General features: G+C 64.4%; 6 protein-coding genes across 6 annotated transcripts; 4 read left to right on the top strand and 2 right to left on the bottom strand.

Moving 5' to 3' along the window:
* Nucleotides 1-65: 65 nt before the first annotated feature.
* Nucleotides 66-3317, bottom strand: SAMD4B (sterile alpha motif domain containing 4B; the record flags this gene model as incomplete). The annotated part of the gene is made up of 3 exons (XM_034074134.1): nucleotides 2975-3317; nucleotides 849-1280; nucleotides 66-131 (listed from the first exon to the last, which is right to left on the bottom strand). Coding segments are annotated over exons 1-3 (694 nt in total), but the record flags the coding sequence as incomplete, so codon positions are not given.
* A 2528-nt stretch (nucleotides 3318-5845) lies between these two features.
* On the top strand, nucleotides 5846-10084 carry LRFN1 (leucine rich repeat and fibronectin type III domain containing 1). The gene is given in 7 exon segments (XM_034074139.1): nucleotides 5846-5972; nucleotides 6408-6455; nucleotides 7274-7347; nucleotides 7349-8616; nucleotides 9493-9882; nucleotides 9915-10023; nucleotides 10025-10084. Coding segments are annotated over 5 exon segments (1884 nt in total). The 5' UTR covers nucleotides 5846-5972; nucleotides 6408-6455; nucleotides 7274-7290.
* A 1945-nt stretch (nucleotides 10085-12029) lies between these two features.
* Nucleotides 12030-12512, top strand: SYCN (syncollin). The gene has a single exon (XM_005139839.3). It carries the CDS (start codon nucleotides 12030-12032, stop codon nucleotides 12510-12512), a length of 483 nt encoding a protein of 160 aa, XP_005139896.3.
* An 860-nt stretch (nucleotides 12513-13372) lies between these two features.
* Nucleotides 13373-21631, bottom strand: PAK4 (p21 (RAC1) activated kinase 4). Its single transcript, XM_034074135.1, has 10 exons — nucleotides 21278-21631; nucleotides 21089-21151; nucleotides 18508-18720; nucleotides 16594-17127; nucleotides 15559-15933; nucleotides 14679-14812; nucleotides 14476-14602; nucleotides 14268-14393; nucleotides 14055-14189; nucleotides 13373-13962 (listed from the first exon to the last, which is right to left on the bottom strand). Exons 3-10 carry the CDS (start codon nucleotides 18709-18711, stop codon nucleotides 13807-13809), a joined length of 1791 nt encoding a protein of 596 aa, XP_033930026.1. The 5' UTR covers nucleotides 18712-18720; nucleotides 21089-21151; nucleotides 21278-21631; the 3' UTR covers nucleotides 13373-13806.
* On the top strand, nucleotides 21564-22218 carry MRPS12 (mitochondrial ribosomal protein S12). The gene is made up of 2 exons (XM_034074136.1): nucleotides 21564-21725; nucleotides 21795-22218. The coding sequence occupies exons 1-2, from the start codon at nucleotides 21677-21679 to the stop codon at nucleotides 22145-22147; spliced, it is 402 nt and encodes a 133-aa protein (XP_033930027.1). The 5' UTR covers nucleotides 21564-21676; the 3' UTR covers nucleotides 22148-22218.
* Nucleotides 22219-22512: 294 nt separating this feature from the next.
* SARS2 (seryl-tRNA synthetase 2, mitochondrial) lies at nucleotides 22513-27253 on the top strand. The gene is made up of 17 exons (XM_034074143.1): nucleotides 22513-22606; nucleotides 22886-23103; nucleotides 23199-23294; nucleotides 24033-24062; nucleotides 24168-24308; nucleotides 24388-24442; nucleotides 24537-24600; nucleotides 25220-25325; nucleotides 25429-25476; nucleotides 25787-25895; nucleotides 25965-26010; nucleotides 26149-26236; nucleotides 26320-26432; nucleotides 26513-26606; nucleotides 26692-26784; nucleotides 26870-26935; nucleotides 27019-27253. Exons 1-17 carry the CDS (start codon nucleotides 22513-22515, stop codon nucleotides 27136-27138), a joined length of 1581 nt encoding a protein of 526 aa, XP_033930034.1. The 3' UTR covers nucleotides 27139-27253.
* The last annotated feature ends 119 nt before the right edge of the window (nucleotides 27254-27372 follow it).

Here is a 27372-nt window from a genome sequence, read left to right as displayed (position 1 = left end):
GGGGGGGGGGTCCTCGCTGCTGGCACCGCCCCCCCCCCCCCCCCCCCCCCCCCCCGGCCACTCGCTGGGGGGGGGGGCAGGGACCCCCATGTTGCGCTTCAGGGGGCTGGGGTGCAGGGCGCAGGGCAGAGCTGGGGGGGGCAGGGGGAGGTCAGGGGGGAGACCCCCCAGGGCTGCTGACCCCCCCTCAGCCCCACAACCCCTTCATTGCCCCCCAAACCCCCTCCATGACCCCTGATACCCTCCCAGCTCCCCCCAACCTCATCCCTACCCCCCCTTATTCCTCTATGCCCCCCAAACCCCTTCCCTGCCCCCCTTGTCCCTTCTCAGCCCCCCTAAACCCCTTCCCTGCCCCCCCAAACCCCTCCCCTGCCCCCCAACCCCTCCCCTGGCCCCCTAAACCCCTTCCGTGCTCCCCCAATCCCTTTCCCTGTCCCCCTTGCCCCCTTCTCAGCCCCCCCAAACCCCTTCCCTATCCTGCCAACCCCCCCCCCTGCGCCCCCAAACCCCTTCCCTGTCCCCCGAAATCCCTTCCCTTTCCCCCCAAACCCCTTCCCTGCCCCCCAAACCCCTTCCCTATCCCCCCAAACCCCCCCCCCTGCGCCCCCAAACACCTTCCCTGCCCCCCCAAACCCCTTCCCTGTCCCCCTTGTCCCTTCTCAGCCCCCCTAAACCCCACCCGTGCCCCCCCAAACCCCTTTGATGCCCCCCTTATTCCATCTGTGCCCCCCAACCCCCTCCCATGCCACCCCCAACCCCCTCCCAACCCCCTCCCGTGCCCCCCCAAACCTCCCCCTTGCGCCCCCCACCCCTCCCCTGCCCCCCACCCCCTCCTCTTCCCCACTCACCCGCTCCCCCCATCCCGTTGCCTCCCGTCTGGAACGGTGGGTGCCCATTCTCCCTCGGTGGTGGTGGGGGTGGGGGGGGTGTCTCCGGCCACCCCGACCCCATCTCCGCCGCAGCCCCGTGCTCCGGCCACTCGGGGGGGTGCGGGGGGGGGGGCCGGGCTCCGGTAGCCAAGCGCTCCTCCAGGTGGCCCAGCCAGAGGGCCAGGGCGCTGCGGTCGTCCAGGGTGGTGGCGGGATGGATGAGCGCGTAGGACAGCAGCTGGCGGCTCTCCTCCACGCAGCGGTTGCTCTCCATGGCGTAGGCCAGCACCGTCTGCAGCCGCTTCATGTACTCGGCCTTGGCGGCCGCGTTGCCAGGCTGGAGCAGGGGCAGGTGCGCCAGCAGCAGCGCCACGGCCGACGAGGGCTCCTGAGGCCACTGGCGGATGGCGGCTGGGGGGGGAACGGGGGTTAGGGGGGCAAAGAGTGAGCATTGGGTGTCATTGAGGGGCATTGGGTGGGTATTGGGTGGGTATTGAGGGGCATTGGGTGTCATTGAGGGGCACTGGGTGGTCAATGGGTGAGCATTGAGGGGCATTGGGTGTCATTGAGGGGCATTGGGTGTCATTGAGGGGCATTGGGTGTCATTGAGGGGCATTAGGTGTCATTGAGGGGCATTGGGTGGCATTGAGGGGCATTAGGTGTCATTGAGGGGCATTGGGTGGCATTGAGGGGTAAAGGGTGGGCATTGAGGGGCATTGGGTGGGTATTGAGAGGCAAAGGGTGGGCATTGAGAGCACTGGGTGTCATTGAGGGCATTGGGTGGCATTGAGGGGCATTGGGTGTCATTGAGGGGCATTGGGTGGGCATTGAGGGGCATTGAGGGGCACTGGGTGTCATTGAGGGGCATTGGGTGTCATTGAGGGGCATTGGGTGGGCATTGAGGGGCATTAGGTGGGCATTGAGGGGTATTGGGTGTCATTGAGGGGCACTGGATGGGCATTGAGAGGCATTGGGTGTCATTGAGGGGCATTGGGTGTCATTGAGGGGCATTGGGTGGGCATTGAGAGGCATTGGGTGTCATTGAGGGACATTGGGTGGGCATTGAGGGGTATTGGGTGTCATTGAGGGGCAAAGGGTGGGCATTGATGGGCACTGGATGGGCATTGAGGGGCATTGGGTGTCATTGAGGGGCATTGGGTGGGCATTGAGGGGCATTGGGTGTCATTGAGGGGCATTGGGTGGGCATTGAGGGGTATTGGGTGTCATTGAGGGGTATTGGGTGTCATTGAGGGGCATTGGGTGTCATTGAGGGGCATTGGGTGGGCATTGAGGGGCATTGGGTGGGCATTGAGGGGTATTGGGTGTCATTGAGAGGCACTGGATGGGCATTGAGAGACATTGGGTGGGCATTGAGGGGTACTGGGTGTCATTGAGGGGCATTGGGTGTCATTGAGGGGCATTGGGTGGGCATTGAGGGGTAAAGGGTGGGCATTGAGGGGCATTGGGTGTCATTGAGGGGCACTGGATGGGCATTGAGAGACATTGGGTGGGCATTGAGGGGTACTGGGTGTCATTGAGAGGCATTGGGTGTCATTGAGGGGCACTGGACGGGCATTGAGAGGCATTGGGTGGGCACTGAAGGGCACTGGGTGGTCATTGAGTGCTTATGGGTGGCAGTGGGTGGTCATTGAGCCCTTAAGGGCAGCATTGAGTGATCATTGAGCCCTATGGGTGTCCCTATGTGCTCACCGACCCCTCAGTGGTGTCACTGCCCCCCTGTCCACCCTAACCCTAACCCTAACCCCCCCCCCCCCCCACCGGCGCTGTTGGCCCCTCTGTGTCCCCCCCCCCCCGCTCACCGGCGCTGTTGGCCCCTGTCGTCCCCCCCCCCGCTTACCGGCGCTGTTGGCTCCTGTGTGTGTCCCCCCCCCCGCTCACCGGCGCTGTTGGCCCCTCTGTCCCCCCCCCTCCCTCCGCTCACCGGCGCTGTTGGCCCCTCTGTCCCCCCCCCCCCCCCGCTCACCGGCGCTGTTGGCCCCTGTGTGTCCCCCCCCCCCGCTCACCGGCGCTGTTGGCCCCTCTGTCGTCCCCCCCCCCGCTCACCGGCGCTGTTGGCCCCTCTGTCCCCCCCCCCCCCCGCTCACCGGCGCTGTTGGCCTCGGCCTCCCGGACGTGGATGTCGGTGCAATCGGCGAGCGAGTGCTCGAGGCAGAGCTGCAGGAACCGGGCCTGGGTGCGGGTGACCCGTTTGAGCAGCGCCAGCAGCGCCACCGTCTGCTCGCACTCGTTCCACGCCTTGAACCATCCGGCCACGATCCCCACCTGGTCCCGGAACATCATCACGGGGCCTCCGGGGCCGCACCGGACACGGCGCTCACATGGCGGCGAATGGCGGCCGGGCCCGGAGCGGAGCGGAGCGAACCGGGCCCCAGGCCGCGACCGAGGCCGCCGCCGTCAACGTCAGCGCGTACGTGCGTCACTGCGTCACCGCGCGTGCGCACGGAGAGCCCGCCCCGCCCCCTTCCGCCGGACGCGAGGGGGTGGCCAATGGGAGAGCGCGGCGTGGGGGGAGCCGGGCGGTGATTGGATGGAGGGAGTGTCAATCACGGGGCACGGGGGAGGGGGGTGGGAGGCTGGGAGGGAAACGCCCCTTTGCGACGGACACGCCCCTTCCAGGGCGAAGCCACGCCCCCTCCCGGGTTGGCTCCGCCCCCGCTTCGACGGGGGGCGGGGCTTGGTGGAAGGGGCGTGGTCTGTGCGGGCGGGGCTGCTGCGGGGAGCAGGGCCCCAGAGTGACCCCGTGTCCCCAGTACAACCCAGTACAGCCCCAGTGTCCCCAGTATAACCCAGTATAGCCCCAGTGTCCCCAGTATAACCCAGTATAGACCCAGTGTCCCCAGTACAACCCAGTACAGCCCCAGTGTCCCCAGTATAACCCAGTACAGCCCCAGTGTCCCCAGTACAACCCAGTATAGACCCAGTGTCCCCAGTACAACCCAGTATAGACCCAGTGTCCCCAGTATAACCCAGTATAGCCCCAGTGTCCCCAGTACAACCCAGTATAGACCCAGTGTCCCCAGTACAACCCAGTATAGACCCAGTGTCCCCAGTATAACCCAGTATAGCCCCAGTGTCCCCAGTACAACCCAGTACAGCCCCAGTGTCCCCAGTATAACCCAGTATAGCCCCAGTGTCCCCAGTATAACCCAGTATAGCCCCAGTGTCCCCAGTACAACCCAGTATAGCCCCAGTGTCCCCAGTACAACCCAGTATAGCCCCAGTGTCCCCAGTATAACCCAGTATAGCCCCAGTGTCCCCAGTATAACCCAGTACAGCCTCCGTGTCCCCAGTATAACCCAGTACAGCCCCAGTGTCCCCAGTATAACCCAGTACAGCCCCAGTGTCCCCAGTACAACCCAGTATAGACCCAGTGTCCCCAGTATAACCCAGTACAGCCCCAGTGTCCCCAGTATAACCCAGTACAGACCCAGTGTCCCCAGTATAACCCAGTATAGCCCCAGTGTCCCTAGTATAACCCAGTATAGCCCCAGTGTCCCCAATGTAGCCCCAGTGCAGCCCCAGTGTCCCCAGTATAGCCCCAGTGCAGCCCCACTGTCCCCAGTATAGCCCCAGTGCGGCCCCACTGTCCCCAGTATAGCCCCAGTGCGGCCCCACTGTCCCCAGTGTAGCCCCAGTGCAGCCCCACTGTCCCCAGTATAGCCCCAGTGTGGCCCAGTGTCCCCACTGTAGTCCCAGAGTCTCCAGTATAGCCCCAGTGCAGATCCAGTGTCCCTAGTATGGCCCCAGTACAGCCCCAGTGTTCCCAGTCCAGCTCCCTCCATGTCACCAGTGTAGCTGCAGTGGCCCAGTGGCTCCCAGTGAACCCCAGTGTCCCCAGTCCATGACCCCAGTATCCCCAGTGTCCTCATTGCTTCCAGTTCACGTCCCCAGCGTCTCCCAGTGTCCCCCAGTCCGCTCTAGCCCAGGCCCCCAGTATCCCCCAGTGCCCCCCAGTATCCCCAGTGCCCCCAGTATCCCCCAGTGCCCCCCAGTATCCCCAGTGCCCCCAGTATCCCCAGTGCCCCCAGTATCCCCCAGTGCCCCCAGTATCCCCAGTATCCCCCAGTGCCCCCCAGTATCCCCAGTGCCCCCAGTATCCCCAGTATCCCCAGTATCCCCAGTATCCCCCAGTGCCCCCAGTATCCCCAGTATCCCCCAGTGCCCCCCAGTATCCCCAGTGCCCCCAGTATCCCCAGTGCCCCCAGTATCCCCCAGTATCCCCCAGTGCCCCCAGTATCCCCCAGTGCCCCCCAGTATCCCCAATGCCCCCCAGTATCCCCAGTGCCCCCCAGTATCCCCAGTATCCCCAGTATCCCCAGTATCCCCAGTGCCCCCAGTGCCCCCCCAGTATCCCCAGTATCCCCCAGTATCCCCAGTGCATCCCATTGTCCCCCCATCCCCATATCCCCGCTATGGGTCCGGGTACCGGTTGCTCCGCCCCCCGGCCCCGCCCCGGCGGCTTCTGCGGCTCCAGCGGCGGCGGCCTCGGCCTGGAGCGGCGGGTGCGGGACTGCACCGGGACCGGCCGGTAACACCGGAGCCCCCCCCCCCACCCGGAGCCCCCCCCCCCATCCCGGAGCCCCCCCCCACCGGAGCCCCCCCCCCACCCGGAGCCCCCCCCCCACCCGGAGCCCCCCCCCCCATCCCGGAGCCCCCCCCCTCCCGGTGCTCCCCCCCCCCCCCATCCCGGTACCCATCCCTGCATCCCGGTGCCCATCCCTGCATCCCGGTGCCCATCCCCCGCATCCCCCCCCACGATCCCGACCCCCGGTCCCCCCCCTGCATCCTGATCCCCGCATCCCGGTGCCCCCCCCCCCGCATCCCGGTTCCCTTCCCTGCATCCCGGTGCGCTCCGGTACCCAGCGCTGCCCCCCCCCATCCCCATCCCTGTATCCCGGTGCCCCCCCCATCCCCATCCCTGTATCCCGGTGCCCCCATCCCTGTATCCCGGTGCCCCCACCCCGATCCCGGTATCCGGGTCCTCCCCATCCCGGCCATGGTCCCCCCGCGGGGCGGGGCCTGAACCGATCCCGTTCCCCCCCCCTGGAGCCGCGATGGGAACGTCCGTGGGCTGAACCCCAGGTACGGGGCTGCACTGGGCCACAATGGGCTGTACTGGGCTGTACTGGGCCATGTGCTTTCATACTGGGCCATACTGGGCTGTACTGGGCCATACTGGGCTGTACTGGGCCATACTGGGCCGTGCATTGCCTTACTGGGCTGTACCCCTCTGTAATGGGCTGTACTGGGCCACACTGTGCTGTATTAGGCTGTGCTAGGCCTTGTTAAACTGTAATGTGCCATGAAGAAGGTGATACTGGGTTGTACTGGGCTGGACTGGGTTGGACTGGGCTGAACTGGGTTGGACTGGGCTGCACTGGGCTGGACTGAGCAGTACTGTGGTGCATGGAGCCATATTGGGCTGGGCTGGACTGGTCCATACTGGTCTGTACTGGTGGGTCCATACTGGTCCATACTGGCCTGTATTGGTCTATACTGGTCCATCTGCACCCACAGGCCCCGTGGCGACGCCCAGGAGGGACCAGGATGGAGCCTTGAGAGGAGGTGAGAGGTCACAGGGGGACACATGGGATCCTATGGGATATACGGGATCACATGGGATCATGTGGGATTACACGGGATCACATGGGATGTCATGGGATACACAGGAACATGGGATCACATGGGATGTCATGGGATACACAGGAACATGGGATCACATGGAATGTCATGGGATACACAGGAACATGGGATCACATGGGATGTCATGGGATACACAGGAACACGGGATCACATGGGATGTCATGGGATACACAGGAACACGGGATCACATGGGATGTCATGGGATACACAGGAACACGGGATCACATGGGATACACAGGAACACGGGATCATGTGGGATGTCATGGGATACACAGGAACACGGGATCACATGGGATGTCATGGGATACACAGGAACATGGGATCACGTGGGATGTCATGGGATACACAGGAACATGGGATCACATGGGATGTCATGGGATACACAGGAACACGGGATCATGTGGGATGCATGGAACTGGGGTGTGGGAGCCCCAAGGGGCACCCGGGATCACACAGGAGTGGATGGGGATGCTCCTCACCCCATTGACCCCCCCCCTGCACCCCACGAGCCCCATCCTGCCCCATTGCCCCCCCACTTCACCCCACTTCACCCCATCCTGCCCCATTTCCCCCCCACTTCCCCCCACTTCACCCCATCCTGCCCCATTGCCCCCCCACTTCACCCCACAAGCCCCATCCTGCCCTATCTCCCCCCCTGCTCCCCATGAGCCCCATCCTGCCCCATTGCCCCCCCACTTCCCCCCATCCTGCCCCACCCCTAACCCACTCCCCCCCCTTAGGCGCCGCGGGGCGCGGGATGGCGAAGCTCCTGGTTCCGCTGGTGGTGCTGGGGGCGGTGGCCGGGGCCCCCCCCCCCCCGCTGCCCCCCCCGCTGCCTGTGCCCCGCGGCGGCCCCGAGCCCCACGCTGCTGTGCGCGCGCACGGGGCTGCTGGCGGTGCCGCCGCTGCTGGACCGCGGAGCCGTCGAGTTGCGCTTGGCCGACAACTTCATCGGCGCCGTCGGTCGCGCCGACTTCGCCAACATGAGCAGCCTCGTGCACCTGACCCTGTCCCGCAACGGCCTCCGGCGCCTGGCGCCCGGCGCCTTCGCCGACCTCCGCGCCCTCCGCGCGCTGCACCTGGACGGCAACCGGCTGCCGGCGCTGAGCGGGGCCCAGCTCCGCGGCCTGGCCAACCTGCGCCACCTCATCCTGGCCAACAACCAGCTGGCCGCCATCGAGCCCGCCGCCTTCGCCGCCTTCGCCGCCACCGTGGAGGACCTGGACCTGTCGCACAACAACCTGCCGGCGCTGCCGTGGGACGCGGTGGCCGCCATGGCCAGCCTGGCCACGCTCACGCTGGACCACAACCTGCTGGAGCGCGTGCCCGCCGGCACCGTGGCGCGCCTGCCGCGGTTAACCCGCCTGGACCTGACCGCCAACCGGCTCCGCGCGCTGCCGCCGGTGCCGGGCCCGCCGGGCCCCATGTTGGCGGCGGGGGGGAACCCACTGCACTGCAACTGCGAGCTCCTGTGGCTGCGGCGCTTGGCGCAACCGGAGCGCCTGGAGAGCTGCGCGTCGCCGGCGCCGCTGGCCGGGCGCCTGCTGTGGGCAGTGCCCGAGGAGGAGCTGACCTGCCGCGCTCCCTCCATCGCCGGCGCGGCCGCGCACCCGCCCGCGGTCATCGAGGGGCAACCGCTGCGGTTGGAGTGCGCGGCCAACGGGGACCCGGCTCCGGCGCTGCACTGGCTGGGGCCCGACGGGCGCTTGGTGCAGAACGGCTCTCGCCGCGCCGTGGGCCTGGACGGCGCCTTGGAGCTGCGCGTGGCCACGCTCGACGACCACGGCGCCTTCACCTGCGTGGCCTCCAACGCGGCGGGCGAGGCCGCGGCTCGCGTGGCCGTGGCGGTGCTGCCGCTGCCGGTGCCTCACGGCGATGCCGGTGACGCCGGAGCCGCCGGCGCCTCGGACATGGCGCGGGCCGGGGCCAACGAGACGCGGGCGCCGGGCGAGCGGCGCGTGGTGGCGGCCGAGGTGACGGCGGCGTCGGCGCGCATCCGGTGGCTGCCGCAGCGCCACGTGCCCGGCGTCCGCGTCTTCCAGATCCAGTACAACAGCTCCGGGGATGAGGCTCCTGTCTACAGGTATGGGGGTGCAGGGGGGGATATGGGGGGTTCTGGGGGGGCTCTGGATGGGGTTTGGGGGGGTTTGGGGGGGGGTTGGGAGTCGTGGGGGGGTCTGGGGGGCTCCTCATGGGGCTGGGGGGGCTGAAGGGACACTGGGGCCTCTGGTTTGTTCTGGGTGGTCCTGAGGGGGCTTTGTGTGCTCTGTGGGTGCTCTATGGATGGATGCTCTATGGATGCTCTATGTGTGCTCTATAGATGCTCAATGTGTGGTCTATGGATGCTCTGTGGATGCTCTATGGGTGCTCTATGTATATTGTGTGGATGCTCTATGTGTGTTCTATAGATGGATGCTCTGTGTGCTCTATGGATGGATGCTCTATGGATGCTGTGTGTGCTCTATGGATGCTCTGTGTGCTTTATGTGTGCTCTATAGATGCTTAATGTGTGCTCTATAGATGCTCAATGTGTGCTCTATGGGTGTTCTATGGATGCTCTATGTGTGCTCTATGTGTATTGTGTGGATGCTCTATGGATGCTGTGTGTGCTCTATGTGTGCTCTATAGATGCTCTATGTGTGCTCTGTGGATGCTCTGTGTTCTATATGTGCTCTATGTGTGTTCTATGTGTGCTCTATGGATGCTCTATGTGTGCTCTATGGATGCTGTGTGTGTTCTATGTGTGCTCTATGGATGCTCTATGGGTGCTCTATGGATGCTGTGTGTGCTCTATGGATGCTGTGTGTGCTCTATGGATGCTCTGTGCTCTATGGATGCTCTCAGCACGAGTGCCCATTGCCGTCTCTGTTTCCATGTGTCTCCATGTCCCTCTCCCTGTCCCTCCATGTCCGTCTCCATCCGTCCCCCTGCCCCCCCCGACGCCCCCTCCTCTCCGCAGGCTCCTGCCCCCCTCCAGCCGCAGCTTCACCCTCCGTGACCTGGCTGCAGGCCGCGAGTACGAGCTCTGCGTGGCCGCGCTCCAGGGCTCGGCCCCGACGGGAGGAGGGGGGGGGGGGGGTCCCTCTCCGCCCCTCACCCAGCCTCTGGGCTGCGTCCGCTTCAGCACCGCCCCCTCGGGCTCCATGTCCCCCCCGGGCTGCTCGGCCCCGGCTCGGCCTCACTTCCTCGGGGGCACCGTCATCATCGTCATCGGCGCCGCCATCGCCGCCTCGGTCCTGCTCTTCATCCTCATCCTCACCGCCCGCTACAAGGCGGCCGCTCGCCGAGGACCCCCCCTGGCCAGCGCGTGCTCGCAGACCAGCGGACCCCCCCCCCCCCCCACCCCGGAGCCCGGAGCCGGTACCGGAGCCGTTACCGGAGCCCCCCCCCCCCGCTGCCCCTGGGCTCCGGTAGCCACAGCTTCCCCCGACGGGCCCGGACCCGGCGCCATGGGTCCCTACCGAGGCTCGACCAGAGCGGGGGGGGGGGAGGCGGCCGTGCTGCGGCCGAGCTTCGGCAGCACCCATTGGATGCTGGAGAGCACCGTCTGAAGGGGGGGGGGGGGCCGCCCCCCGGGGCACCCTTGGGTGCTCGGACTCGGCCTGGGGGGCTCACAAAGACCCCCCCCCCCCCTCCCCGCTGCACCCGTGGGTGCCGGTGGGTGCCAGGCACCCTCGACGGGCGTGTGTGGGCACCGGGACACGTGTGTGTGTGTGTGTGCGTGCGCGCCCCCGACGCGCGTGCGCCCCTGGGACTCTAGGTGCGCTCCGAACACGTGTGCGCGCCCCCGACGCGTGTGCGTGTGCGGTCCCCGACCGTGCGTGACGCGTGCGCGCGCTCCCGACACGTGTGTGTGCGCGCGCGCCCCCGACGCGCGTGCGCGTGGACCTGGACGGGGGGATCCGTGCCCTGGGACTCGGCGCGACCCCGAACACGTGCGTGTGCGCGCCCCCGACACGTGCGTGTATTTGCGCGCCCCCGACACGTGCGTGCGTGCGCGGCCCCCGACCGTGCGTGCCCGCGCGTGCGCGCCCCCGACACGCGGTGCCTTCGGCCCCTGGGGGTCCCGCACACGCCACTGACATGTCTGCACAGATGACACGAGACCCGCAGCCCCCCCCCCCAAACCAAACCCCATTGGGGGGGGGTCCTCAGCCCCCCCCCCCCCCATGTCCCCCTTGTTCCCCCTCCCCCGGGGGCTCCCATCTGGCTGGTCTGGATCCCCCCCCCCCCCCCCAGCCCTATTTCCCCTCCCCCTTTTGCCCTTTGACCCCTCAAGCCTTGCCCCCCCAGCCGCCCCCCCCCCCCCGGGACCCCCCCGTGTTGAACACAAGTTTTTACATTAAAAACCTGTGCCCCCCCCCCCCCGGATTAAACCTTTTGTGTGCGAACAGTGGGGGAGCTGCTGTGTCTGTGGGGGGGCTGGGGGGGGCACAAGTGGTGCTGGGGGGGGTCGGTTTGGGGGGGGGGGTCCCCTTTATCTGATAGAGGAGCGCAGGGGGGGGAGTGCTCAACCTCATAGGAGCCCGCAGAGAATCGCCTCTCTTGGCCCCCCCCCCCCCGCGGAAGAGGTCGCATGCAAATGAGCTCATTGACATGCAAATGAGCTCGTTGAGGCCATCCATGAGGGGAGGGGTTATGCTAATGAGGAGGGGCTAGTGACAACCCTGTTATTAGGAGACCGCTGATACAGGGGGTGCAGTAGGAAATAGGCTAATTAATATGCAAATAAGGGGCGGAGCTTGGGAGGGAGACCCTCCCCCCTCAACCATCAGGCTTTGGCCTCTGTTAATTACCCCCCAGGCTAATTACCCCTCCCAGGATAATTGCCCCCCTGCCTTGACTTAATTACCCCCTCCCGAGGCTCATTACCCCCCCCCTTAACCAATCACCCCCTTCCGACATCATTACCATCTCATTTGCATACACCCCCTCATCCCCCCCCCCCTTACCCCCCATCTGTGCCTCAGTTTCCCCAAGGCCAAGGCCGAGGGGCAGGTGTGGGGGGGTCACATCTGGTCCCTTCCCATGGCATTGGATGCACATTGGGGGGGGGGTTCCACACCTCCGGGTCTATCCCATCCCATTGGGGGGGGGGTTCCACACCTCCGGGTCTATCCCATCCCATTGGGGGTGGGTTCCACACCTCCGGGTCTATCCCATCCCATTGGGGGGGGGGTTCCACACATCCGGGTCTATCCCATCCCATTGGGGGGGGGGTTCCACACCTCCGGGTCTATCCCATCCCATTGGGGGTGGGTTCCACACCTCCGGGTCTATCCCATCCCATTGGGGGGGGGGTTCCACACCTCCGGGTCTATCCCATCCCATTGGGTGCACATTGGGGGGGGGGGGTTCAGGGTCTATCCCATCCCATTGGGTGCACATTGGGGGGGGGGTTCCGGGTCTATCCCATCCCATTGGGCGCACATTGAGTTGGTGCCATCCCATCCGTGCCCTTCCCACGCTGCCTGACCCCACACGTGCACCATTCCCATGGCTGTCGAGCTCCCATCCGGTCCCTTTCCCACGCCACGACCTCGCCGGGGGCTATATCTATGGTGCCGGCTCCGGCTCCCGGTGACCATGGCGCTGTTGGTGGCGGTGCTGGCAGCACTGGTGACCGTGGGCACCGGGCAGTGCCCGTCCCCGTCCGAGCTGCGCAGAGCCGACGGCAGCCGCATCTGTGCCCTGCTCTATACCGACGACAGCGTCTACTATAGCAACTGCTGCGGTGGTAGAGCCCTGGCGGTGGAGCCTGGCTCCGATGTGCCATACATGGCACTGGGGTTCTCCGGCCGCATCTCCTCGCTGGTGGTGGGCACCAGATGTGAGCTGAGTGTGTGGGCACACAGCGGCAAGAGGGGCAGCACCAGAGTGTTCAAGGCCGGAGCGGTGCCGCGGCTGCGGGAGGTCAGGAGGGGGGTGCTCAGCAACTGGGATGATGCCATCAGGTCCTACTACTGCCAGTGCCATTGAGAACAGGGCACCGGAGAGAGCCCAACGCAACCGGAGCCAACACCAGCTGATGGAGGGCAATGCCAGTCACCAATGTGAGCCAATGGGGGCCAGGACAAGCCAACGTGGGCCAGGACAAGCCAATGTGAGTCAACCTCAGCCAAGCCAAGGCAACATGAGGCCATGCAGGCAGAGACAGCCCAACGGGGGCAACAGGCGTCAACCAACACGTGCTGACACACATTGATGTGTGCTAACACACATTGACATGTGCTGACACGTGTTGACATGTGCTGACACACACTGACGTGTGCTGACACATGTTGATGTGTGTTGACATACATTGACATGTGCTGACACACATTGATGTGTGCTAACACACATTGACATGTGCTGACACGCGTTGACATGTGCTGACACACACTGACGTGTGCTGACACATGTTGATGTGTGTTGACATGCATTGACGTGTGCTGACATGTGTTGATGTGTGCTGACACACACTAATGTGTGCTAACACACATTGACGTGTGCTAACACACATTGACGTGTGCTGACACATGTTGATGTGTGTTGACATGCATTGACGTGTGCTGACATGTGTTGATGTGTGCTGACACACATTAACATGTGCTGACATACATTGACGTGTGCTGACACGCATTGACGTGGCCCTGTCCCACCACCCCAACCTCAATAAAAGCCTTTCAGCAGCTCCCCCCTCCCCAGTGCCTTACTGGGAATGGGGGCTGGGAAGTGGGGTCCCCCCCATCACCCCCCATGGTGTGACCCGTGTCCCTCGGCTCCGCACACGCATGTAACCCAACACGTGAAGAAGGCACTGCCACAGCGCTGTCTCCAAAAGGATGTGTGGAATCTTGGGGGGCCCCCCCCATGTGCCAGCCCTGGGCCCCCCCTTACAAAACGACATTATAAATAGCTTTAAAAAACAAACTGGGGGAGAAATCCCACCCCAAACCCCCCAAAAACCAGGTCTGGGGGTAGGGGAACCCCAAGATCCATGTTCGGGGCGAGGAGACTCCCAACCCCCCATTCGGGGTGGGGGACCCCCTCAATCAGTAGTGTGGCCATAGGGTTTGGGGGTGTCCCACCCCACTCTGGAGCCACCACAGGGGTGGATGGGGCTAGAAAAGTGGGGTTCAGAAGAAGGGAGTCGGGGCCTCCAGCAAAGCCCCCCCAAGGCTGAGGAGCACCCCCTGACCCCCAAGGCTGCTCTGGGGGCCTGGCCCCCCCCTCAGTAGTGTGTGCCATGGAGCATGGTCCCAGCGCGGTGAGGATGAGGATGGCGGCGGCCTCAGCGCAGGCGGTTCTGGCGCATGAGGGGCACGATGGCGGAGGGGGGCCCTGCCTTGCCCAGGAACGGGTGCTTGAGCAGCTCGGCGGCTGTAGCGCGGTGCCCGGGGTCCCGCACCAGCATCCGCTCCAGGAAGCCTTTGAGGGATGGAGACACCTGGGGATGAGGGGCAGAGGGCTCAGCAGGGCCCCACAGCATCGGGGGATAGCCCTTGAGGGGGGTGCTGCCCCCCCCCCCCAACCCGTTACCTTATGGATGTTCTTCAGCTTAGGGGGCAGGTTGTCCCGGATCATCTTCATGGCCTTGAGGGGGGGCTCATTGAAGTAAGGGGGTTCCCCATCCACCATCTCGATGACCATCACACCCAAGGACCAGATGTCCACCTGTCCAGCGGGGGGGGGGGACATGGTCAAAGTGGGGTTCAAGTGGGGCTGAGGACCCCCCTGACCCCCCCCAACCACCTCTGGTCCATAGGGCAGGCGGGAGATGAGCTCCGGTGCCATCCAATAGGGTGTCCCCACCAGGGACTTGCGGCGCGGAACCTCCTTGTTCACCTGGGCACAGAACCCGAAGTCCGAGAGCTTCACCTGGGAACGGGGGGGGGGGGGGATGTGAGGATGGGGGGGGGGGGGGCAGCACCGGAGCCTGGGGTGCTGGGACCCCCCTCACCCGCCCGTCGTGCGTCAGGAGGATGGAGTCGCTCTTGATGTCGCGGTGGATGACTCCTTGCGCATGGAGCACGGCCAGAGCCTTGAGCACGGCCAGGCAGACGGCAGCGATCTGCTCCTCGCTCATCCTGTGCCATGGACACGGGTTGGGAGCCATGGGGGGCACTGGGGATGGGGGAGCAGGGGATGGAGGAGCTGCCATACCTGGTGTGGGTGACGATGTCGGTCAAGGCGCCGCCTTCCAGGAACTCCATGACCACCCAGAGCTCGTCGCCCACCAGGTAACTGTTGTACATCTCCACCACGTTCTCGTGCTGGTAGTCCCTCATGATCACCACCTGCAAGGGGGGGAAGGCAGCATTGGGTGCTCAGGCTCAGCTTTGGGTGCTCAGGCACAGCCTTGGGTGCTCAGGCTCAGCCTTGGGTGCTCAGGCGCAGCCTTGGGTGCTCAGGCGCAGCCTTGGGTGCTCAGGCACAGCCTTGGGTGCTCAGGCTCAGCCTTGGGTGCTCAGGCTCAGCCTTGGGTGCTCAGGCTCAGCCTCGGGTGCTCAGGCTCAGCCTTGGGTGCTCAGGCACAGCCTTGGGTGCTCAGGCTCAGCCTTGGGTGCTCAGGCTCAGCCTTGGGTGCTCAGGCACAACCTTGGGTGCTCAGGCTCAGCCTTGGGTGCTCAGGCGCAGCCTTGGGTGCTCAGGCTCAGCCTTGGGTGCTCAGGCTCAGCCTTGGGTGCTCTTGAGTGGCTGAAGTCACCCTTAGGTGTTCGAAGCCACCCTTGGGTGCCAGAATGCACCTCTGGGTGCTCCTGGGTGGTCAATGCACCCCTGGGTGTTCAAACCCACCCCTGAGTGTTCAATGCACCCCTGTGTGTTCAATGAACCCCTGGGTGTTCAAGTGCACCCCTGGGTGTTCAAGTGCACCCTTGGGTGTTCAGTGCACCCCTGGGTGTCCAACCCCAGCCCTGTGTGTTCAATGCACCCCTGGGTGTCCAACCCCAGACCTGGGTGTTCAAACCCACCCCTGGGTGTTCAATGCACCCCTGTGTGTTCAATGCACCCCTGTATGTGTGTCCCCCCCCCCAGTGCTGACCTCATTGAAGAGCAGCTCTCTCCGCTGCTGCTTGCGCAGGTCCATCTTCTTGACAGCCACGAGCCGCCCGGAGCCGCGCACGGTGGCGATGCAGACGATGCCTGTGGAGCCCTCCCCGATGCGGATGAAGTTGTCCAGGTAGGATCGAGGGTCTCCAGGATCCACAACCATCTGCAGCGCGGCGCGGAACTGCTCGTGGGACACGCGCTGAGGCTCCCGTTGTGCCCCCCCCCCAGCTGCTGTGGGGCCGGGGGGGGTCCGGGTCGGATGGGGGGCAGAGGAGTGGGGGGACAGGGGGGGACGGGGGGGGGGGTCCGTGGATCCGGGGGGGCCGTTGGGGGTTGGCTCCTGGGGGTGGCATGGTCGTGGCTCTGCCTGTAGGGGGAGAAGGTGTCAAACAGTGACAGCAATGGGGGGTTGGCCCCATAAGTAAGGGGGAGGAGGAGGGAGAGGAGGAGGAGGATGGGGTCATGGATGAAGCAGGGGGGGAAAGACCTTCAGGGACAGGGGGGACAAGGGGGAAAGCTTCCAACTGGATGATACTGGGGGTGGGACACTGGGATGGGCTCATGGAGATGTGGATGCTCCATCCCTGGCAGGGTCCAAAGCCAGGTTGGAACAAGCCTGCTCCATGCAAGGTATTCCTGGGGGCTGGAAGCAGAGGAGCTTTAAACCTCATCACTGAAGCATCTCTATCTGTGACCCTCATCCCATTGATCCCGCTGGAGAACTGCCCCTCAAGCAGCTCAAGGCTCCCACCCCCCAGTGTCATCCATGGCACTGTGGGATGGTTTGACTGGGAAAGGACCTTAAACCCCATCCGATTCCAAGCCCTGGCTCCCAATCCCAACCCCTGACGCCCCTGACCCTAACCCATCACCCTTGGCCACAACCCTTTGGAGTGCCCCCATCCAACCAACCCCTATCCATGGGGCCAACTCCTGCCTCTGAGTCCGGGTAGGTCCTCGATGCTCTCAATGGGTTTAAGGCAGGAAGAGGAGGAAGAGCAGCTTGAGGAGGAGGAGGATGCGTTACCTGCGGGCCGGGGTCGCTCTCAGCCCGGGGGTATGTGTTGAAGACCCTCCCGGTCTGCTGAGCTGCCTTCATCACCCCTTCGGCCACAGGGATGTTGGGGGTGCGGATGCTGGGCCCCGAGAGCGGCCGCTTGTCCCGGGGGCCGGGGGGGCTGCTCCCCCCGGTGCCCATGGCAGACTTGGGGCGCTTGTCGGGGGCCTCTCGCCGCGGCTCCGGGATGGCTCCGGCACCGTCGGGATGGGGACGGGCACCGGGAGCCCCTCCGTGGGGAGCCGGGGGGTGGCCGTGGGGCTGCTCCTTGCCCTGGGCCCCATCGCGCCCGGGGCGGCTGCTCCGGCTCCGGCTCCGGCCGGGGTCCTCCGGGGCTGGAGGTGAGGCTGGGCCCGGGCTGAGGCCGTTCTCCGGGTGCAGGCGTGGGAAGGGGGGGCTGTCCCTGCGCAGGGAATTGGAACGGGACACGGACATGGTCTCAAACTCATCCAGGAGCCAGGTCAAGGAGCCGTCCTTGGAGGCTTTGCTGCCCCGGACGATGGTCTTGGAGGAGGACGAGGGACGGGGATGACGGAGACGGACACAAAGGAAACAAAAAAGGGGGAGGAAATAAAAAGGAAGAATGAATGTGGAATGTTGGGATGGGGACATGGAGCACACGGAGGGGACATGGGGGACACTGCTATGGGGGGAGCCCAGCAAAGCTCCTGCGGGAGGAGGATGGAGCTGGGGCCAAGGTGTGATCCCAGCTCTGGGATGGAGCTGGGGCCAAGGTGTGATCCCAGCTCTATAGATGGAGCTGGGGCTGAGGGTGTGATCCCAGCTCTGGGATGGAGCTGGGGCTGAGGGTGTGATCCCAGCTCTATGGATGGAGCTGGGGCTGAGGGTGTGATCCCAGCTCTATGGATGGAGCTGGGGCCAAGGTGTGATCCCAGCTCTATGGATGGAGCTGGGGCTGAGGGTGTGATCCCAGCTCTGGGATGGAGCTGGGGCCAAGGTGTGATCCCAGCTCTATGGATGGAGCTGGGGCCAAGGTGTGATCCCAGCTCTATGGATGGAGCTGGGGCTGAGGGTGTGATCCCAGCTCTATGGATGGAGCTGGGGCTGAGGGTGTGATCCCAGCTCTTGGATGGAGCTGGGGCCAAGGTGTGATCCCAGCTCTTGGAAAGGGATGAGGAGCAAACCCATCCCCAAAGACTGAGGGGGAAGAGGCTTCCCCTGCCCTGACCCCTCCTCCTCCTCCTCCCACCGAGGCTGAAGGTGGGAAGGAGCCGGTGGCCCCCAGAGCAACATGAGGGGGATGGAGGACACATGGGGATGGGATGGGAAGGGGCAGCTGTGGCTTTGCTGCTGTGTTCCTGGTGCCCAGGGGGGTTTCCAGCTGCTGGGAGAAGCTCCCACCCCTGCTCATGGTCCTCATCCCATGGGGAGCAGGGAACAGGTCATTGAGCCCTATGGGATGTGCCCATTGGAGCCCAAGCTGCTCCTGGCATCCCATGGAGGATCCGGAACCCCCCTGCTCATGCTCCTCATCCCATGGGGAGCAGGGAACAGATCATTGAGCCCTATGGGATGCAGCCATTGGATCCCAGGCTGCTCCTGGCATCCCATGGAGGAACTGGAACCCCCTGCTCATGCTCCTCACCCCATGGAGGAGCTGAGGAGCTGGAACTCCCCCTGCTCATGCTCCTCATCCCATGGGGAGGAGGGAACAGGTCATTGAGCCCTATGGGATGTGCCCATTGGATCCCAGGCTGCTCCTGGCATCCCATGGAGGAGCCGAGGAGCTGGAACCCCCTGCTCATGCTCCTCATCCCATGGGGAGCAGGGAACAGGTCATTGAGCCCTATGGGATGCACCCATTGGATCCCAAGCTGCTCCTCACCCCATGCAGGATCCGTCCCCCCCCGGTCAGCTCCCTACCTTCTGTGAGGCTCGCTGGATGGCAGTGATGCAGCCGGGATCCACCAGGGGCTTGGGGCGCTTGGCTGACTCCTCCAGCAGCCCCTGCCATTGCCGTGGCAGCCCCGTGAACCTCTGCTCCCGTTGGTCGTAGCCGGTGTGCACCCGGTGCTCGAAGTTGGATGGGGCTGAGATCTCCAAGCGCTTCTTCTTCTTGCTGAACATGGCGAGGACCTGGGGGGGATCATTATGGGATGGGAGCTGTGTTATCCCATTGTGGATCATGGGATGGGAGCTGTGTTATCCCATCATCCCATTGTGGATCATGGGATGGGAGCTGTGTTATCCTGTCATCCCATTGTGGATCATGGGATGGGAGTTGTGTTATCCCATCATCCCATTGTGGATCATGGGACGGGAGCTGTGTTATCCCATCATCCCATTGTGGATCATGGAATGGGAGCCGTGTTATCCCATCATCCCATTGTGGATCATGGGATGGGAGCTGTGTTATCCCATCATCCCATTGTGGATCATGGGACGGGAGCTGTGTTATCCCATCATCCCATTGTGGATCATGGGATGGGAGCTGTGTTATCCCATCATCCCATTGTGGATCGTGGGATGGGAGCTGTGTTATCCCATCATCCCATCGTGGATCATGGGACGGGAGCTGTGTTATCCCATCATCCCATTGTGGATCATGGGATCATGGGATGGGAGCTGTGTTATCCCATCATCCCATTGTGGATCGTGGGATGGGAGCTGTGTTATCCCATCATCCCATTGTGGATCATGGGATGGGAGCTGTGTTATCCCATCATCCCATTGTGGATCATGGGAGCTGTGTTATCCCGTCATCCCATTGTGGATCATGGGATTATGGGATGGGAGCTGTGTTATTCCATCATCCCATTGTGGATCATGGGATGGGAGCTGTGTTATCCCATCATCCCATTGTGGATCATGGGATGGGAGCTGTGTTATCCCATCATCCCATTGTGGATCGTGAGATGGGAGCTGTGTTATCCCGTCATCCCATTGTGGATCATGGGATGGGAGCTGTGTTATCCCATCATCCCATTGTGGATCATGGGATGGGAGCTGTGTTATCCCATTGTGGATCATGGGACGGGAGCTGCGTTATCCCATCATCCCATTGTGGATCATGGGACGGGAGCTGTGTTATCCCATCATCCCATTGTGGATCATGGGATGGGAGCTGTGTTATCCCATCATCCCATTGTGGATCGTGGGATGGGAGCTGTGTTATCCCATCATTCCAGAGCATGGGAATTGAGCTGTTCCAGGAGCTTCCCTGCATCCAGGGGGAGGAACCAGCCCCATGTGTGTGCTGGGATGTTCCAAGCCCCCAGACCTGCTGCTCCGTGTGCTGGGATCCTGGTTTTCCAGCCCAGCATTCCGGGATGCTGGAATCCTGCTATGGATCTGTCCCCTTTTCCCTGCCTTTGGGGGCCACTGGAGCTGTTTCCTTCCATTCCCAGGCTCCTGGATCAGCTTCCTACAGGTTTCCTGGTGGAAACCTCAGCAGCTCCGGACACAATTCCCATGCTCCATGCAGGAAATCCCTGCAGTGCCCAAACCCCAAGCATTCCATGGGATCCCAAGCCCAGGGCTGTGTGTGTGGATGTGCACCACGGGATTCCAGAGCTCGGGATGCTGGGATGAGGCTCTGCCCATTGCTCCGGAGCAAACAGGATCCTTCCCAAGGGTTATCCCTAAGGGTTATCCCACTTCCCAACCCCCCCCTGCTTCCCAGCACCAGGATACGATCCCAAGCTGTTTGGGATCCACATCCCGGCTGGCTCCGGATCCCAATAGACCCAGAGGGGAAGCTGGAATTGCCGTTTGCACTGGGAATGAGCCGGGAATGGGGGGAGAGAAGGAAAACCCCATTGGGAAGGGGTTAAAGAGGAAGTTGGGATCGGGAAGAGCCTGGATCTGAGCTGGAGACCAGGAACAAGGAAGGAAGGAGAGGGAAAGGGCAGGGAAGAGCTGGAAGGACCCAGCCCCACTGCCCAAGGGATGGGATGAGCAGCAGCAATGGGAAGCCTTGGATGGGATACTGGGGGGCACTGGGATGGATGGGGACGGTTTGGAAGCCGCATCCCTGTCAGTGCCCAGAGTATTCCCGTGGCTTGGAAGCGGATCCCAACCCCTCACATGGCTCCAAGCTCTTATCCCAAAGGTCCCTTTGATCCGGTGACGGCTTCGGAGCTGCCCCATTAGGGCAGGAGGCTCCGGTCGGACCTGCCCGGCCGGCTCTGCCCGGCCCAGCCTTGGGAGAGGAGGCCTCATAGGCCTCATAGGGCTCCGGGAACGGGAACCCCAAGGGCTCCTGCTATGGGATCCAGGCTCTTCCCAGCGCTTGTCCCGTGTCCCCCAATGGAGGTGATGGGAGAGGCTCCATGGACTGCGCACACATTGGCTTGGAGCGGACCCCAAACCTGCTCCATTCACCCCAATGAGCTTCCTCCCGACCTCCGTCCTCCTCCTCACCGGAGCCACCGAGGCCTCACTTCAAACCCCGTCCGTTCCCCTCAGGACCCCGTTCTCCTCTATGGGGCTCCCCGGGTCCTACCTGAGGGGAACCGGAGGCTGCTCCGGTCTCAGCGCCGCATCCCGGGACCCTCGGGGGAAGAAGCTGCAGGAACACAGGGAAGCTCCGTCAGGAATCCCATCGGGAAGGGCACAACCGGACCCGGTGCCTCCCGGTTCCGGTTCCGTCCGGGTTCCGGTTCCGGTTCCGTCCAGTCCCCTCGGCCCTCACCGCTGCCGCTGCCCCCCCACGCAGCTCACTCGGCCGCCGCCATCTTGCGATCGAGCCACATCCGGGCACTCCGCCCTACCCGCGTTGCCCTGGCGACAGGCCCCGCCCCCCGAGGGGGCGGGGATTGGTGGAGGCGGGGCGGGGATTGGTGGAGGTGGGGCGTGGGCGCCGAAGGGGATTGGTGGAGAGGGGAAGGAGAAGGGCGGGGCACAGGCGTGGCGCTGAGGGCGGGGCTTAAAGGAAGAGCAGCCAATCACAGAGAGCAAAGCGGCAGATTGGCGTCGGTGACGGCCAATCAGAGCGCGGAGCGGAAGCGCGGTAAGATGGCGGCGCTCTGAGGTGAGGGGCAGCGCTCACCTCCCGGTTCCCCCCCAGGCCCCTCCGGTGCCTGCTCCGACGATGCCGCTCCGCGCTCTGCTGAGGGCCGCGGCCTCACTGCGAGGCTCCGGTGCGTACCCGCCCTCCCCGTCCCCTCCCCGGGCCTCCGGCAGCGCCTGAGCCCGGCTCTCCTCCGCAGCCCTGCAGCCCTCCGCCGCTATGGCCACGCTGAACCAGATGCACCGGCAAGGCCGGCCCAGGCCTCCCCCTCCGAAGGTGGGCGCCACGTTCGGGAGGCCGCAGATCAAGGGGGTGGTGATCAAGAACCTGATCCGCAAGCCCAAGAAACCCAACTCGGCCAACCGCAAGTGCGTCCGGGTGCGGCTGAGCAACGGCAAGGAGGTGGTTTGCTTCGTGCCCGGCGAGGGACACAACCTGCAGGAGCACCACGTCGTGCTGGTGCAGGGCGGCCGCACGCAGGACCTGCCCGGCGTCAAGCTCACCGTGGTGCGGGGCAAGTACGACTGTGCCCATGTGCAGAAGAAGAAGTGAGGAGGGGATGGGGATGGGGACGGACACGGACCCTGCGCAGGGGAGAGACTCCATTAAAGCTGTTGTGTGGATGTGGATGGTGCTGAGAGGGACATGGGGGTAATGAGGGCACCGGGAGGGACATGGGGGTAATGAGGGCACCGGGAGGGACATGGGGGGTAATGAGGGCACCGGGAGGGACATGGGGGGTAATGAGGGCACCGGGAGGGACATGGGGGTAATGAGGGCACCGGGAGGGACATGGGGGCAATGAGGACGCCATGAGGGGCAATGGGAAGGGAGGGGGGGCAGGATGGGGGATGTGGGGGCGTGGCCACGCTTTGCCCCGCCCCCTTCCGGCACATGACGCAAGCCAGACGTCCAAGATGGCGGCGCCCAGGGCGCTGGCTGCAGCGCGGCGGGCGGCGGCGCGGGGGTGGCCCGGGGTGGGGGGGGGCGGTGGTTCCGGTTACTCCGGTGGTACCGGAGGCTCCGGTGGTTCCGGTGTTACCGGTTACTCCGGTGTTACCGGTGTTACCGGTGGTTCCGGTGGTACCGGATGCTCCGGTGTTACCGGTGGCTCCGGTGGTACCGGTGTTACCGGTTACTCCGGTGGTACCGGTGGCTCCGGTGTTACCGGATGCTCCGGTGTTACCGGTGTTACCGGATGCTCCGGTGGTTCCGGTGTTACCGGTGGCTCCGGTGTTACCGGATGCTCCGGTGGTTCCGGTGTTACCGGTGGTTCCGGTGTTACCGGAGGCTCCGGTGTTACCGGTGGCTCCGCTGGTACCGGTGGTTCCGGTGGCTCCGCTGGTACCGGAGGCTCCGGTGTTACCGGGAGGCCGCTGCGGAGCCGCCTGTACGAGCACGTCCGCGAGGGCCTCAGCGCACGGCCGCAGCTGGACGTGTCCGCCATGAACGAGGCGGAGCTGGAGCGGCGCCAGGGGGCGCTGCGGGGCCGCGACCTGCGCGACATCGTGAGCGGGGCGGGGCCTGGAGGGAGGGGGCGTGGCCTGGGGAAGGGGGCGGGGCGTGCGGGAAGGGGTGTGGCTACAGCAGGCTCCGCCCACAGGTGCACACGTGGTCGCGGCTCCAGGACGTTCGTGCTGCCATCGCTCGGCTGGAGGATGAGAAGGGACGAGTGGCTCGAGGGGTGCGGGCCCTGATGGTGAGAGACAGTGTGTGCCCCATAGCACCCCACAGTGTGCCCCATAGCACCCCACAGTGTGCCCCATAGCACCCCACAGCGTGTGCCCCATAGCACCCCACAGCGTGCCCCATAGCGCCCCACAGTGTGCCCCATAGCACCCCACAGTGTGTGCCCCATAGCACCCACAGTGTGTGCCCCATAGCGAGCCCCATAGCACCCCACAGCGTGTGCCCCATAGCGAGCCCCATAGCACCCCATAGTGTGCCCCATAGCACCCCACAGTGTGCCCCATAGCACCCCACAGCGTGCCCCACAGCGTGCCCCACAGCGTGCCCCACAGCGAGCCCCATAGCACCCCACAGTGTGCCCCACAGCAAGCCCCATAGCACCCCACAGTGTGCCCCACAGTGTGCCCCACAGCGTGCCCCACAGCACCCCACAGTGTGCCCCACAGTGTGCCCCACAGCACCCCACAGCGTGCCCCACAGCACCCCACAGCACCCCACAGTGTGCCCCACAGCGTGCCCCACAGTGTGCCACACAGCACCACAGAGTGCCCCACAATGTGCCCCAGAGCACCCCCCGGTGCTGCACATCCACCCTGTAGTGCTCTTCAGCCACCCCACAGTGCCCCATGGTACTCCATATCTGCTCCATATCCCCCCCCAGTGCCCCATGGCACCCCACAGTCCTCCATATCCACCCCATAGTGCTCTCCAGTGCCCCACAGCACCCCTGTATTCTCTCTCCCTCCAGGCATCCCACGACAAGCAGACAGTGGAGGCGGTAGGACACAGCAGAGGGGGGTTCCCTGCCCCCAGTTGTGGGGCGCAGGTGGGTTGGGGAGGGGGCTTAAGCCCCATTCACCCCCCAGCCCCCTGTGCCCCCCAGCTCCCTGCCTATGAAGCTCTCCGGACCCGCGGGCGCCGCATCCGCCTGGAGCTGCAGGAGCTGCTGGCTCAGGAGGCTGCCCTGGATGAGAGCTTCTACCTGCGCGCCCTGCAGCTGCCCAACAGCACCCACCCCGAGGTGGTGAGTGCGGCCGGGGGGGGGGACACTCTGTGCTGGTGTCATCCCCGCCCCCGACACCCTCTGTGCCCCTCTGGAGCAGCCCATCGGGGACCAGAGCCAGGCCCGAGTGCTGGAGGTGGTGGGGGAGAAGCCAGGTAAGGGGGTGAGGAGGGAGGGGGGGGTCAGAGGGGGGGTCAGAGGGGGGGGCTATGGGGTGGTGACGGCTCCGGCTCTTCCCATGCCCAACAGGGTTTGACTTCAAGCCGAAGGGACACCTGGAGCTGGGCGAGGGGCTGGACATCATCCGGCAGCGGTGAGAGCTGGTGCGGGTGCACGCGGGGCGCGCACGTGACACACACGTGACACATGTGACACACACGTGACACACATGTGACACAATGTGACACATGACACATGTGACGCACATGACGCACTTGTAACATGACACATGTGACGCACACATGACACACACATGATACACATGTGACACACGTAACACATGTGATGCACGTGACACATGACACCCATGTGACACACACATGATGCATACAGGACACGTGACACGACACACATGCTTCACACGTGACACACGACACATGACACACACGACGCACACCTGACTGACACATGACACATGTGACACACACGACACATGATGCACACCTGACACAGGCATGACACATGACACACACATGACACACGACACACATGACGCATGACACATGTGACACACACGACACATGACGCGCACCTGACACAGGCATGACACATGACACATGACACACACATGACACACGACACACATGACGCATGACACATGTGACACACACGACACATGACGCACACCTGACACAGGCATGACACATGACACACATGACACATGTGACACACACGACACATGACACAACACACGTGACACGCGTGTCCCACAGGCGCCTGTCACACGTCTCCGGCCACCGTTCCTATTACCTGTGTGGAGCTGCTGTGCTGCTGGAGCAGGCTCTGGTTCGCTTCACCATGGCCAAGCTGCTTGGCAAGGTCAGGAGGGGGCACCCGAAGGGGGGGGGGGGGTCCCCACGAGGCTCCGGGGGGGCCCCTCCAGGCTTTGGGGTTCACGCACACCCCTCGTTCACCCCCCCAGGGCTTCCTCCCCATGACAGTCCCGGACATGCTGCGAGGTGCTGTCTTTGTGAGTGCATCCACACATCCCCCATGTACCCCTGGATCCCCCCATGTACCCCCTGGATCCCCCCATGTACCCCCTGGATCCCCCCGTTTGCCCCCTGTATCCCCCCATTTACCCCCTGTGTCCCATTTACCCCCTATATCCCCCCATGTACCCCCTGTATCCCCCCATTTACCCTCTGTATCCCCCCATTTACCCCCTGTATCCCCCCATTTACCCCCTGTATCCCCCCATGTACCCCCTGTATCCCCCCCTGTACCCATTTACCCCCCCCCGTGTGGCTCACCCCCACCCCCTCCATCTCCCCTTGCAGGAGGGCTGTGGGATGCAGCTGCACCTCAGCCCCTCACCCGTCTACAGCATCGACCCCACACGCTTCGAGGACCTGAACCTGGCCGGGACGGCCGAGGTTGGCATCGCTGGTGAGCAGGGGGGGGGCCCGGGGGTCAGGGGGCACCGGGGACCCCATTGATGCCATCACTCTGCTCCAGGCTACTTCATGGACCACGCGGTGCGGCTGCAGGATTTACCCATTAGGTTTGGGGGACCCATCCCTATGCTAACGGGGGGGGACTGGGGGGATTCCCATCCCTCATAGGAGGAGCTTTGGGGCCCCTCTACCCCAATGGGGGGCGTTTGGGGACCCCCCAACCGGGTCCCCCCTTCCCCACGCAGGGTTGTGTGCTCCAGCACTTGCTACCGCGCCGAGACGGACACGGGCCGGGAGCCGTGGGGGCTGTACCGGGTGCACCAGTTCACCAAGGTACTGGGCAGACTGGGAGGGGAAGGGGGGGGGTGACCCTGGGGTCGCCCCATCAGTATTGGGGTCCCTTTGCTCCCCTATAGGTGGAGATGTTTGGGGTGACAGCAGCAGAGAGCGGGGCCGAGAGTGGGGACCTGCTGGCCGAGTTCCTGGCCCTGCAGAAGGAGATCTTCTCTGAGCTGGGCCTCCATTACCGGTGAGGGGAAAGGGGGGGGCTCCCCAGAGCACCCCCAAATCCCTGCCCCCCCCCCCATGCTCTCTCATTGCCCCCCACAGGGTCCTGGATATGCCCACGGAGGAGCTGGGGCTCCCTGCCCACCGCAAGTTCGACATCGAGGCTTGGATGCCAGGACGGGGCAGTTATGGGGAGGTGAGGACATGGGGGGGGGGGCACACATGAGGACACCTCCAAACCCGGGGGGGGGGGTCCCCAAATTCCTCTGCTCCCCTCATAGATCTCCAGTGCTTCCAACTGCACCGACTACCAGAGCCGGCGCCTCAACATCATGTACAGCAATGGGGCCGGGCAGCTGCGCCACGCGCACACGGTGGGTGCTGGGGGGGGGGCCCCCCCACATTCAGGGTCCCCCCAACCCCTTCCTGCTCCCCCATAACTCCCCCGTCTCCCTATAGGTGAATGGCACAGCCTGCGCCGTGTCCCGCATGCTCATTGCCCTCTTGGAGAGCAACCAACTACCGGTGGGTGATGCTTGGGGGGGGGGGGGGGTTTGGGACCCCGTTTTTGGGGTGCGGGGGGGGCTCAGCCTGTGCTGTACCCCCAGGACGGCCGCGTGCGGGTGCCCCCAGCTCTGCAGCCCCTGGTGGGGTTGGATGTGATCCCCCGGCCCCCGGCCCCACGCCTGCGCTACATTGGCCCCAACCAGCCCGGGGGGGGGCCCTGAGGGGACCCCCCAAGTGTGGGGCAGATATGGGGGTATGGAGACGGGAGAGGTGTGGATGGGGACGTGGGACACGTGTGGACATCGGATCCCATGGAATAAAGGTCCTGGAGCTTGAGGGCTCCTCTGCTTTCCATGGGGGAAGTGGGGGGGACTGGGGGGGGGGGCAGGTGCTGGGACCCCCCCACTGATGCTGGGAGGAGGAAGAGGGGGGGGTGGGGGAGGCTGAAGGCTCCT

Source organism: Melopsittacus undulatus, unplaced genomic scaffold, assembly GCF_012275295.1.
Source record: "Melopsittacus undulatus isolate bMelUnd1 unplaced genomic scaffold, bMelUnd1.mat.Z mat_scaffold_561_arrow_ctg1, whole genome shotgun sequence".
Lineage (NCBI taxonomy): Eukaryota > Metazoa > Chordata > Aves > Psittaciformes > Psittaculidae > Melopsittacus > Melopsittacus undulatus.
Note: the sequence above shows the minus strand (reverse complement) of the source record. Positions and strands in the feature narration are given on the sequence as shown.

Excerpts from the sequence above, each read along its gene's own strand:
- SYCN (XM_005139839.3), top strand. The coding sequence starts at position 12,030 with ATGGCTGTCGAGCTCCCATCCGGTCCCTTTCCCACGCCACGACCTCGC.
- PAK4 (XM_034074135.1), bottom strand. The coding sequence starts at position 18,711 with ATGTTCAGCAAGAAGAAGAAGCGCTTGGAGATCTCAGCCCCATCCAAC. Across the intron at positions 17,128-18,507 it reads TCCAGCGAGCCTCACAGAAG|ACCATCGTCCGGGGCAGCAA; the intron begins GTAGGGAGCTGA and ends TCCTCCTCCAAG. Across the intron at positions 14,190-14,267 it reads GCCTGCCCTATGGACCAGAG|GTGGACATCTGGTCCTTGGG; the intron begins GTGGTTGGGGGG and ends CCCGCTGGACAG.
- MRPS12 (XM_034074136.1), top strand. The coding sequence starts at position 21,677 with ATGCCGCTCCGCGCTCTGCTGAGGGCCGCGGCCTCACTGCGAGGCTCC. Across the intron at positions 21,726-21,794 it reads GGCCTCACTGCGAGGCTCCG|CCCTGCAGCCCTCCGCCGCT; the intron begins GTGCGTACCCGC and ends TCTCCTCCGCAG.
- SARS2 (XM_034074143.1), top strand. The coding sequence starts at position 22,513 with ATGGCGGCGCCCAGGGCGCTGGCTGCAGCGCGGCGGGCGGCGGCGCGG. Across the intron at positions 23,104-23,198 it reads GCCGCGACCTGCGCGACATC|GTGCACACGTGGTCGCGGCT; the intron begins GTGAGCGGGGCG and ends CTCCGCCCACAG. Across the intron at positions 26,011-26,148 it reads CTGCAGGATTTACCCATTAG|GGTTGTGTGCTCCAGCACTT; the intron begins GTTTGGGGGACC and ends TTCCCCACGCAG.